The sequence below is a fragment of the Chiloscyllium punctatum genome, chromosome 22, assembly GCF_047496795.1.
Source record: "Chiloscyllium punctatum isolate Juve2018m chromosome 22, sChiPun1.3, whole genome shotgun sequence".
In the NCBI taxonomy this organism is placed as follows: domain Eukaryota; kingdom Metazoa; phylum Chordata; class Chondrichthyes; order Orectolobiformes; family Hemiscylliidae; genus Chiloscyllium; species Chiloscyllium punctatum.
The window spans coordinates 50,025,708-50,039,082 of NC_092760.1; the positions used below are offsets into that span (position 1 = coordinate 50,025,708).

General features: G+C 38.4%; 1 protein-coding gene across 4 annotated transcripts in view; it reads left to right on the plus strand.

The window, feature by feature from the left end:
* The window catches only part of LOC140493623 (uncharacterized), a 250,415-nt gene that overhangs the window by 130,502 nt on the left and 106,538 nt on the right, over nucleotides 1-13,375 (plus strand). For all 4 annotated transcript variants that reach the window (XM_072592260.1, XM_072592261.1, XM_072592258.1 and 1 more), the window contains 2 exons: nucleotides 1,891-1,998; nucleotides 4,441-4,550. In XM_072592260.1, the coding sequence (XP_072448361.1) occupies nucleotides 1,891-1,998; nucleotides 4,441-4,550 (218 nt within the window). The remainder of the gene's footprint in view (nucleotides 1-1,890; nucleotides 1,999-4,440; nucleotides 4,551-13,375) is intronic.

The window sequence follows — 13,375 nt, forward strand, 5'->3', positions numbered from 1 at the left end:
TATATCCTATTTATAGTATTATTAAAGCGCGTGTAAAACTCACTTCCAGTGACAACTGTCTGGAAAAACCAATAGCTTTTGTGCATAGGAACATATAATGTAATTGCATTCATTCAAGGGGTTCAATTTATGAAAGGCTCAAACAATTTTAGTAGGTAAAAACATAAACTGAATGATGGAATAAAAACAGGCAATACCAGAAATGCACTGGATATCAGTCAAATTTTCTACTATTTAACATTTGAGTTATGGCAGAAAAACTAGATTATTAATCTTTGTTTAGCTAGTTGATAAATTAGAGTTGTAGTTGATTGTATTAGTGCTGATTATGGTCATTTATGTTTGTTTAGGACAGTGAATGCCAACTATGAATGAAATACTGCTCTTGAGGGATTTGTGCTTCCCTATTTTACCTTTACAGTATTACTTCCAGGGGACATCATAGTAGATTTTGCTTTAATGACTGTTGATATATCTGTTGCTATAGGAAACAACAGATATTTGTGACTGAACCAGCAATCCTTTCTCCTGATATCTCTTGAATGCAAAAAGCACACAGGAGCAATTATTCCTGAACAATTATTTTGCAAATGTGTGGATTATGAATTTATTTTTGATACTTTGCGTGATCTAGTATAGATTTAACAGTGGAAAATTCATCCCTCAATTAAATGGATAAGGTTCAAGCTTCACTTGTTGTAAAACAAACTTTCAATCTGCCTTGGAGATTCACTTAGGTCATTTTACATCTACAGTTTTGAGTTAATTAAAGCACCTTGATATGTTTGGAAGGTAAGTGAACTGAGATTTTAACAAGAATTGTGGCTCCTAGTTAAAAAATTGAATGTCATCTCATGCCTCCTGCTTGCCAGCTGAAAGAAATTTAAGATTTATGTATAAGCTTTTACTTCGTTACATTACATTTTTCTATGATGTAAGTTAACTGCTTTGAAAAAGATGTCAATCATTTTTTGCTGGCTTGTTTATTTGGGGATTTGAAGATTTACAACCAATTACTAATCTACAGCATTGACCAAGATACGCTTTGGCAGAATTGTTTGGCATTTCTTGCATGGGCAGTAAGCATTGCTATTTATCTGTCTCCTCTTCCCCTGCCATCCCAACTCATTGTCATCACTTCCAAAAATAGTAATCTATTTATTAATGCTCTGAGCCCTCCGGCAGCTCACCACTGAATTGTAAGTCATTAAGATGGCTAAATTCACATGGCTGAAGATGAAAATCAGCACTACAGTGTGAGGGGCTAATGTGATTTGGCACCAATGGTTTTTGTAGCTCTGGACAATGAACTTGGCTTAGTGAACAGGGTTCAAGGTACAAGTGGCAGCACCTTTTGCTAAAAGTTGTCAGGGCTGCAGAACTCTGAGAATTTGGGCGCACTAGTAGAGTCAAGATCGGATTCAACTCTATGGTGTGATGGTGGAACATTCCATCAGAGCTCACCCTCTGGCTCAGTTATGAGGAGTAATAAAAACTAAGTTCTGGAGAAACTCAACAGGTCTGGCAACATCTGTGGAAGGAGAAACAGAGTTAGTGTTTTGAGTCCAGTGATTCTTCTCAAGACCCAAATTAAAAACCTTGACTATATATCCATTAAAGTGTACATTTTCTTCTAAGATCAGTTGTATCTTTTGGTACTAAAAGAATAAATTTTACATTGTGTATGAGTAAGATTAATTATTTTGTTGAATAAGAGTGATTTACAATGACTTTTTAGAAAAATAACAGTAAAATATATCATTCATTGACAGATAAGTTTCCAAATAGAAATATATGCATAATTGGCTACTATATATATCTTGTGTTTTATGAGTGCAGAATTGACATACATGATTAACAAGAGAATGCTGGCATGTGTTTTTATTTCAGATGATACGAAGAATTTACAAAGGAATTCCCCTACAGCTGCGGGGTCAGATTTGGTCACTGCTATTAGATTTAGAAAAATTGAAATCTGAGAATGAAGGAAAATATGAGGTAAATTATTTAAGAAATGATTTTTGTATTAAGTAGTTGACTAAAAAACAGCAAGGTGTTTCTAGCTTTTTATTGCTTTCAGTCGTTTTTGAATACCAGGCTTTGCTGACAGGACCAGGACTACACAGTTAGGATTATATCCAAGATATTGGTTCAAACAATAATGCATTATGGAAGAACATATAATTCAATTACTGAAATGTCCAAAGGCCTTTCATACCTTTTATAGTTTCAATAACGTAATGTGCACTGTGAAGGACCCATAGGCTCAAATTTAATGCATGGTGGGGTACCACTTAATTATGCAAGAGGACTTGTGGCACAACAGGAAACATCTGTACTTCTGAACCAGAAGCTTTGAGATACGATAGTGCACCTTATACAGCAAATGGTTTAAGGTTCTGCCAATGTGCAACAGGGTTGTAAGGAGTGAGTGAATACGTTAGATAGTTAATAGGGTGTAAAGAAGTGGGAGGTTTTGTTATGGATGCTATGAATCTTAAGAGTTGTTGAAGCTGCACTCACTGAGGCAAGTGGGGAGTATTCTGTCACACTCCTGAATTTTGTCCAGTGGATAGCGTACATTAGAACACATTACATATGAGTAAGTCAGTTGATCTCTTGAATATGCCCTAAAATCAGAAAAATCATATCTGATCATAGCCTCAGCTCAAACTTCCAAAATGTTCTCAGTAACACTTGACACTCTCTCATTGATCAAAAATCTGTGCCAACTCCATTTTAAAGTATATTCCTGATCCAGCCTCCATTTGGTGTCTCAGATACAGAATTCCAGAGATGACCCTCTGAGAGAAGAAGTTTATTTTCCTCTCCATTTTAAGCAGGAAACAATTTATTCTGAAATTGCCCCTGCTACTCGGTACCCTGACAAAAAGTAATATTCTCTCAGCATTTACTGTGGCAAACTTCCTCAAACTATATATGTTCCAATGAGCATAGGCCCAACTTGTTCAGTCTTTCTTCACAAAACAATCCCTTCATTCCAGTGAATCTTCTCTGAATTTCCTCCAAGACAATTATATTCCTTCTCAAAAATGGAGACAAACTGTATATGGTGTGTTTTCACCAATGTTCTCTATAGTTCTGGCAAGACTCACCTATTTATATAATGCAATCCACTTGAGAAAAAGCCAACATTCTACTTGTCTTCCTAATTGTTTGCTAACTTTTTTGATTCCTGCATGAAGACACCCAGATCCTTTTGCCCAGTCTGTTCTCATTCAAATGACATTTTGTTTTTCTTTTCTCCATACCAGAGTAGACAACCTCACATTATCCCACATAATACTACAATTAACATATCTATAACCTTTTGGATACTCTGTGAAATATCTTTGAGGGTATATGAAGTAAATTGCCCACCACAGATTTCCTAGCTGTGACCTAAAATTGCAGCCACACTTTTTAATATGGCTGTTTTACTTAAGTATCTTGCTTAATGATAAACCATAGGATATTGACGGTAGGGTTTAGTAAGAATGGTGCTTTGGGATTTAAGGGGAGATAATTACATTTTGTCTTTTTTGGAGGTGGTCATTGTATGTGACTTATACGGCATGAACGATACTCACAATTTATCGGTTCAAACCTGAATGTAGTCCAGGTCCAGCTGCATGTGGGTATGAACTGTTTTAGTATCTGAAGAGTTGCAATGCATCTAAATATTATGCCATCATCAGTAAACATCCTCATCTCTGATCTTCTGAGGAAGGGTGGTTCATCGATGAAGCAGCTGAAGATTGTTGAGCAAAGGAATTACTGTGAGGAACTCCTGCAACGATGTCCTAGGATTAAGATGACTGACTTTTAAGAAATACAATCATCTGTCTCAGTGGAGAAATTTTCCGTTGATTTTTCACTAATTTCAGTTTTATTTAAACTCCTTGATGCCTTGGAATCAAAGCAATCACTTTCATCTTATCTATAGAGTTAGGCTCTTTTGACCATGTTTAAATGAAATGTGGAGTGAGATCTGAGATCTGAATGGTCCTTGCAGAACCCACACTTACCTTTGCTGAACTCTTTGCTGAGTGAGTTTTTTTTATTATTATAGATGACACCTTCCATTACTTTGATTATTGATATATAGTCATAACTATAAAATGTTCACTAATAAATCCAGTAGGACCAACTTCTTGAGAAAAGGAGGTACAAATGTGGAGCTAAATAACCATAAGGAGTAGTTGAGGCAAATAGCACAGATGCATTTAAGAGGAACCTAGATAAGCGAATGAGAGATTAAGGATTAGATGGATATGTTGATGAGATTTGATCAAGAGGGTGAGGAGGGAGTTTGTATGCGCACAAACTCTAACATGAAACTGTTGTGCCAAAATTGTAGGTATTTTTAATAACTTGCGACACTTTCACACAATTAAATATGTACAACTGTAACAGAGAATTTGATTTTTTATTTTACAGAAAATGAAATTACAAGCACAAAGTGTTTCAGCTGATATTAAACAAATAGACCTCGATGTAAATCGCACTTTTAGAAACCATATCATGTTTCGGGATCGATATGGAGTGAAGTAAGTGATTCAATTTTTAGGTGTAATGATATGGTATGTAGAAACTGTTGCAGCCTTGCCTTCCTGTTTCCATTGTGAAGGGCCACAGTAGAATGCATGGGAAGGGCCTATTTACCTCAGTAATGACTAGGGACACAGACTTAAAAAGATTAGTACCATGGGAAAAGGTCCAGAATCCACTACCTGAAAAGAAATTGGAAGTAGAGACCCTCAACTCATCTAAAAGGGTGTCTTGGTCTGCACATCAAACACCTGAAGAAGGGCTCATGCCCGAAACGTCGATTCTCCTGCTCCTTGGATGCTGCCTGACCTGCTGCACTTTTCCAGCAACACACATTTTCTGCTCTGATTTCCAGCATCTGCAGTCCACTTTCTCCTTCCTGTTTCCATTCTATGGTTACTGTCTCTTACTCTCCTGGTAAGAACTAAAGACATGCACTTGACACACCAGAGAAGAACAGGCATTGTAGTAATGTCATTAGATGTTAGTGTTGAACCCAGGACTTCTAATTCGTGGCATAACTTGTGGAATTATTTTCTGAAAAATTAGTGTGAAACACTTAGGTATATTTTGCCATTTCAACAATATTGTTAACACCTGCAATAAAATTCCTATCAATATGGAAAGCATTCATAATTATTCTAAATATAATTCTAAAGGCATAATTTATATGAAATTCAAATATTTTTTACACCAAATAACATCTTAACATATAATACAAGCTGTCATTAGCATTGCAATGTCTATTTTGTGGTAAGTCAGAGAGGCCAGCCCACTGCGAATGCTGACAGCTGAAGCACAACAGAGGGTGTTCACTAACAACAGGAGGACATGGTAAGTTTAAATAAATTAAAGCATAAAATCAAAGCAGATTTACAGAACAGAAAAAGGCCATCTGACCCATCATGTTTATGCCATTTACAAGACCGATCCTACAAATCCTACTTGTCAGCCTGTGGCCCATAGTCCTGTAGGCTATGGTGTTTGTGCATACCAAGACACCCTTTTAGATGAGTTGAGGGTCCCTACTTCCAATTTCTTTTCAGGCAGTGGATTCTGGACCTTTTCCCATGGTACTAATCTTTTTAAATCTGTGTCCCTGGTCATTGCTGAGGTAAATAGGCCCTTCCCATCCACTCTACTGTGACCCCTCACAATCTTGTACATTCCAATGGAATCTCCATCAACCTCTGCTTCAAAGAGAACAATGCCAGCCGATTCAATCTTTCCTCAAAGCTACCTTTTTTCCTCAGTTCTACCAACATCCTTCTGTACCTACTCTGTAGCATAATTATATCATTTCTATAATGAGGGGACCAGACTTGCACACTGTCATCCAGTTGTGGCCTAACTAATGATTTATACAGTTCCAGTGTAACCTCCCTATTCATATTTTGGATACCTTGACTAATAAAGATAAGGATTCCATATGATTTCTTTGCTATCTTATCAACCTAACCTTCAGGGTTCTGTGAGCATTCACTCCAAGATCCCTAACTTTATCTAATATTCTATTATTTGCATATTCCTTTGCATTGTTTGACCTCCCCAAATTCATAACTTCACACTTCTCCAGGTTGAATTCCATTTGCTACTTTTCTGCCCATATGACCTGTACATTGATATCATCATGCAGTGTACAGCTATCCTCTTCTATAACAATCACACAGCCAATTTTTCGTGTCACCTGCAAATGTCGGGTTCATATCCCTTACATTTAAATTCAAATCATGAATATGTACTACTAATACTGAGTCCTGCAAAACCCCACTGGAAACAGCCTTGCAGTTACAAAAGTTGCAATTAACCTTTGTTTTCCTGCTACTAACCCAATTTTGTATCCTGCTCATTATATTCTTCTGGATCCCATGAGCTTTTACTTGTTTTAACTATATTAGTTAAGGACAGTTAGCAATCTAAGTGACAGTTAATCCTTGCTTTTATAATTGATTCTGATAATTTTCCCACAATGGAAGTTAAATTAACCGGCCAGTAATTATTCAATCTACCCCTTGCTCCCTTTTAAAACAGACATTAGCAGTACTCTAGCACCACACCACTGAGGATTGGAAAATGAGTCAGTCTTTTTGCTATTTCCTGTCTGATACCTGGGGTACTTTTCATCTTGCTTTGGTGACTTATACAGTTTCAAGGTTATATTATTTTTTTAATCTATTTTCGAGGATGATAATCCCAATACTACTTCCTTTCTTTCCATGTTTATCATATGCAACATTTTTTCTGAACTACAATAACTACATGTTCAGGAGTGCTCTTCTGTGATCTCACAAGAGTTCTCGGATCTTACCAGCCCAGACCTGTCTTTTCAACTTGGCACTGCTATCAGCTGTTAAAATCTTACCCACCGTCGACTTTATCAAAGACTGCTAATTTATGCCTCCAATATCCTAATGTGTCCTGTTCGATTTCTGTAATTTCTCACTGGCCCTGACATCAATCTTGTTTTTGAGAGTGATCTGGATTATTATGAATTGAGACCCTTGGAGTTAAAATGGCCCAAGCTACATACAGATGGGCTTTCCCATTCCCAGCCATTACAAAAATGCTCCCAACTAAAATTAAAGCCAACCTATTTTCAACTGGACAACAGGCAGTTGGTCCTAACTGAAGTAAGAAAGAAAGGAGGTCAGTTACAGCCATAGAATGTGAATTTATTGTTAGCTAGAATCATGAACAACTGAAGATATTTAGGATCACATTTTTAACAGCAACAACTTATGTCTACATCATCTGATCAGTGCAATGTATGTCCCAAGGTCTTTCATCAGGACCATTAAAATCAAAAAAACAACTCTGGGACAGATAAAGATATAACAGTAAAATATTTAGGTGCAGGGAGGGAATTCTAGAGCTTAGGGACTAGGCAACTGCAATCATGGCCATCAACGGTGGAGCATTTGAAATCGGAAACACTCAAGAGGCCAGGATTAGTGAAGCACAGATATCTCAGAGAACTGTAATATTCATATAAGACTGTTTGATCTCCAGTAAAAGAAAACTGAAAGTAAAAGGACTTGTATATTTGAGATAATGCTATATGTGACTTTGTTTTGAAGATCCAACATTTTATTATTCCTTACCAATTTTTCTATGTTGATTTCTACTTATCAAAATCTTGTAACTACATTTATATCTTAATCCAAAATACAACCACCAGAATTCAATGTTAAGCTTTTTTAGCCAGAAATTCCTGCTAGCAGTTTTTACAGCCAAATAGTTTTTAACTTTTCTAAAAAACGATTCAGCATGTCAGTTTCAATCCTTGCAGCTTTATAACACTAAGCACATCTGTGTAATTCTGACTGAGCACACCTACATAATACTGAGTATAGCAATATAACATTAATACACCATTAAAACCCCGAACAAATAGTGCAATATTAATATTCATAAATTATGTAGATGAGAATTTGGGAGGGATGATAAGTAGGTTTGGAGATGACACATAGATTGGGCTGGATGATTGACACTGAATAGAAAGGTGTTAGGTTACAAGAGGATGTAAACAGATTGATCAGATGGACAGATCAATGATATGTGGAATTTAACCCTGATAAATATGAGGTGTTGCACTTTGGAAGAAGGAACAAGACAAAGGCTTATTCAATGAATGGAAAGACATTAGGAAGCTCAGAGTAACAGAGGGATCTTGGGATGTTTGTTCACAGATCCCTGAAGCTGGCAGGACAGTTTTAAGGTAGTTAAGAAGGCGTCGGACTTGCTTGCATTTTTCAGTTGTGACGTAGAGAATAAGAAAAGGGAGTTCACGCTGGAGATGGACTTTGGTTAGGCTACAGCTGGAGTCTGTCTGCAGTTCTGGTCACCAGACTATAGGAAGGATATGATTACATTGGAGTTTGAGTTTGATTTATTGTTCTCATGTACAAAGATGCAGTGGAAAGTATCGTTTTGAATGCTGTACAGGCAGATCATAACATACAAACTGCCTCAGGGCAGCAGAACAGAGTGCAGAATACAATGTTACAACTGCACAGAAGGTGCCGAGAGAGATCAGAATTGACATTTGAGAGGTCCGTTCGAAAGTCTGATAGCAGCAGCGAAGAAGGTATTCTTGAATCAGTTTGTACATTTATTCAAACTTTTATATCTCCTGCCCGATGGAAGAGGAAGGATAAGAATTAAATTGGAGTGCATTGGTTGCTTTCCCAAGGCAGCTGCGGTATAGATGAGGTCAGTGATGGATGGCTGATTTATGTGATGGACTGAGCAGTGTTCATGACTCTCTGTAGTTTCTTGTGGTCTTCAGAAAGTCAGTTGTCAGGCCACGCTGTAATGCATCCAGATAGGATACTTTCTATGGGGCATCAAAAGAAATTGGTAAAAGTCTTTGTAGACATGCCAAATTTCCTTAGCATCCTGAGGAAGTAGAAATGTTATCATGCTTTCTTGACCATTGTGTCGACATAAGTGGACCAGGACAGCTTGTTGGTGATCATCATTCCCAGGAACTTGATGCTCTTGACCATCCCCACCTCAGCACCATTGATGCAGACAGGGGCATGCCCTTCACTCCACTTCCTGAATCAATGACTAGCTCCTTCACTTTGCTTGTGTTGATTGAGAGATTCATGTCTTTACAGCATGCTGCTAAGTACTCAATTTCTTTCCTATATTCTGTCACATTGTTCTTTGAGAACCAACCTACAACATTGGTGTCATCAATAAACTTGTAAATGGAATCGGGGTGGAATTTGGCCACACAGTCATTAGTATATAAAGGAGTATAATAGGGGTCTGAGTGCACAGTCTTGTAGGGCAACCATGCTGAGGATTATGGTGGAGGCGATTTTGTCACATATTCTTAAAGGGGGTGCAATGAAGATTCACAGGATGTTGTTTGGGGTGGAACATTTCAGCTGTGAAAAAATGCAGGATAAGCTCAGGTTGTTTTCTTTGGAACAGAAAATGTTGAGGAGGGACCTGATAGAGGTGTATAAAATTATGGAATGCATCGATGGGTTAACTCATAAATTTATATAAATTAATAAAGTAATTAACCAAGTCGAGATGGCTGGGCAGGTGATGTGCTACAGCCATATGATGTGGGAACTGACTGATCCTATTGTGAAATGCAGTGACCACATCTGCAGCAAGTATTGGTTGCTGGAGGAACTCCGGCTCAGAATTGATGAGCTCGAATCTGAGCTTTAAACTCTGGGGCATATTCAGGTGGGGGAGAGTTACCTAGATGCATTGTTTCAGGAGGCAGTTATATCTGGTAGATTAAGTAATTTAAAGTCAGTGATCAGGGACAACAAGGTGAGATTGCAAGTGAGGCAGATAGGGGGATCCTGAGCTCAGGAATGGAGGAGCCTCAACTCTTGACCTTGTCCAACAGGTATGAGGTACTTGTTCCCTGTGTGGATGAGGAAAAGAGCTGCAGGGAGGATAGCCATGGTGCAGGAGGCTATTCAAGAGTGGGGAGCAATAAGACAAGTGGTAGTTATAGAAGATTCTATAATTAGGGGGATAGATAGTAAACCTTGCAAGCCGGATCGAGAATAACACATGTGTGTTCCCTGCCTGGTTCCAGTCTGCAGGACATCTCTGGCTGGCTTGAAAGGATATTTGAATGAGAGGGCAATGATCCAGTTGCTGTGGTCCACATTGGCAAACAGTATAGGCAAGGCTAGGAAAGAGGACTTGCTGAGGATTATCAAGCACGAGGAACAAAATTAAGGAACAGGTCTGCAAGGGTTATAATCTCCAGATTACTACCCAAGCCATGTGCAAATTGGTTTAGAGATCAGAAAATTAGAGAAGTAAACACATGGCTAAGGGAATGCTGTGGGAAAGAGGGGTTCCATTTCATGGGGCACTGACATCAGTTTTGGAACAGGAGATATCTGTACCAATGGGATAGTCTCCACCTGAACTGATCTGGAACCAGTATTCTAGTGAAAAGGATAAATAGGGTGATCACTAGGACTTTAAACTAGAGTTGAGGGGAAGGGAAGTGGAAAACAACTGGAAGTATGATGGTAAATAAAAAGGTAAGCAGCAGGTTAGCATGTTTTCTGGAGGGTTTAACTACAAGGCAGACGATGAAAGAAGTAAAAAGGAAAGATAATTCAGAAGGTATTATTAGAGATGTTGGAAATCATGAGGGCATGAAAACTAGCATAAAAGCACTTATGGTTGTAACATTCATAATAAGGTAGATGAGTTAATGGCACAAACCATCCCGAATTAATATGATTTAGTAGCCATTACAGAGACATGATTATAGGATGGTCACAACTGGGAGTTAGATATCCAGGAGTATCAGGCTATTCAGAAGGACAGAGAGGAAAGTAAGGGAGGTGATGTAATTCTGACATTCAAGGACGACTTTGGGACAGTGCTGACAGATGATATAGGTTCTATGGAGAATAAGGTTGAATCCATTTGGGTGGTAATTAGAAATTCTAAGATGAAAACGTCACTGATAGGCGTTGCCTGTAGGCTACCAAATAATGACATCACATTGGAGAGGGCAATAAACAAAGAAATAACTACCTGTAAAAATGGTACGGCAATTATCATGGGGGACTTTAATCTACATGTTGACTGGTTTAATCAGCTCGGTTAGGGTAGCCTTGAGAAGGAGTTAGTTCATTGAGTGTATCCATGATAGTTTCTTGAACAGTATGGAATAGAACTGACGATGGAGCAAGCTATCCTAGATTTGGTCCTGTGTAATGAGACAGGAATAATTAATGACTTCATAGTTAGGGATCCCATTCGAAGGAGCGATTACAGTATGGTTGAACTTAGAATACAGATGGAAAGTGTGAAGAAACAATTATATACCAGGGTCCTGCGCTTAAACAAGCAAGATTACAATAGGATGAGGAAGGACCTGGCTCAAGTAGACTGGAAACAAAGACTTTATGGCAGGGACAGTTGACAAGCAATGGAAGACTTTCAAAGCAATTTTTCAAAGTGCTCAGCAAAAGTATATTCCAGTGAAAAGGAAGGACTGTAAGAAAAGAGATAATCTGCCATGGGTCTCTAAGGAAATAAGGGAGGCTGTCAAATTGAAAGAGAAGGCACGCAAAATGGTCAAGATCAGCAGGAAGCTAGAAGAGTGGGAAAGCTTTCAAGGTGAACAGAAAGTTGCAAAAGGAGCTATAAAGAAAAGCTAGATAGAACATGAGAAAAAACTAATGCATAATATAAAGACAGAGAGCAAAAGTTTCTGTAAATAATATAAAACAATAAAGAGTGGCTAAAGTAAAGGTTTAGAGGATGAGAAGGAATGTTTGGTCATGGGATATGATGAAATGGCCGAGGCGTTGAATAGGTATATTTTGTTGGTCTTCACAGTGGAGGACACGAATAACATGCCAGCAGTTGACAGAGATGAAGGCAGGTGAGGACCTGGAAACAATCATTATCATGGAAGAGGTAGTGTTGGACAAGTTAGTGGACTAAGGATAGACAAGTCTCCTGGCCCTGATAGAATTCATCCCAGTAAAAAGGACTATTTCTTGAATGGTAAAAAGTTGCAGCATGCTGCTATGCAGAAGGACCTGGGTATCCTTGTGCATGAATCACTGAAGGTTGCTCTGCAGGTACAACAGGTAATTAGAAAGGCAAATAGTATTGCGAAAGGGATTGAGTTTAAAAGTAGGGAGGTTTTGCAGCTGTACAGGGTACTGGTGAAGGCACACCTGGAGTACTGCATGCAATTTTGGTCTCCTTACTTGAGAAAGGATGTACTGGCACTAGAGGAGGTGCAGAGGAGGTTCACTAGGTTGATTCTGGAGTTGGGGGGGGGCGGAAGGGTTGGCTTATGAGGAGAGAGTGAGTCGACAGGGATTATATTCACTGGAATTTAGAAGAATGAGGGGGCATCTTATAGAAACATATGAAATTATGAAGGGAATGGATAAGATGGAAGTAGAGAGGATGTTTCCACTGGTGGGTGAGACGAGGACAAGAGTGCATAGCCTCAAACTTAGGGGGAGCAGATTTCAGATTGAATGAGAAGGAATTACTTCACCCAGAGAGTTGTGAATCTGTGGAATTCCCTGCCTAGTGAGGTAGTTGATGCTATTTCAGTAAATGTTTTTAAAGCTAAGATGGATTTTTTTGAACACTAAAGGAATTAAGGGTTACAGTGAGAGGGCAAGTAAGTGGAGCTGAGGACATGAAAAGATCAGCCATGACTATGGAATGGCGGAGCAGGCTTGAAGGGCCAGATGGCCTTACTCCTTCTGTTCTTACATTTTTAAATAGAAAGCAGCTATTACTTGAAGGGTCAATAACAAGGAGGTATAATTTTAAAATAAAATGCAGACTTTTGGGGAGATTTAAAGGTACTGTTCAAGGACTCTTGGTGAGTTGCTGCAGTCCATCCTGTACACATTATCTGTGCACTTTATAGAGGAGGGAGTGAATGTTTAAGTTGGTGGATGGGTTGCTGATCAAACAGATTGATTTGTCTTGGATGATAACAAATATCTTGTGTTGTTAGATCCATACTTATCCAACAAATAGTGTACTCCATTAAACTCCTAACATGTGCCTTGTAGATAATGAACAGGCTTTTAGGAATCGGGGTGAGTTTTGAGCTGCTGAATTTCCAGCCTCCGACCTGCTCATGTGGACACAGTATTTCTATGGCTTTTCCACTTCAGTTTCTTGAAGTTGCCCTAAATTTGTGCTGTCTCTGCTTTGTCATGGCATTGCAAGAATTCCTGTTGGTTTTGATCATGGAATATGTATTTCTTAACAATGGTAGCCAACTCATTTTCCTTCCAGTATTTCCAAAATTTTAAAAAAAGACAATGGAATT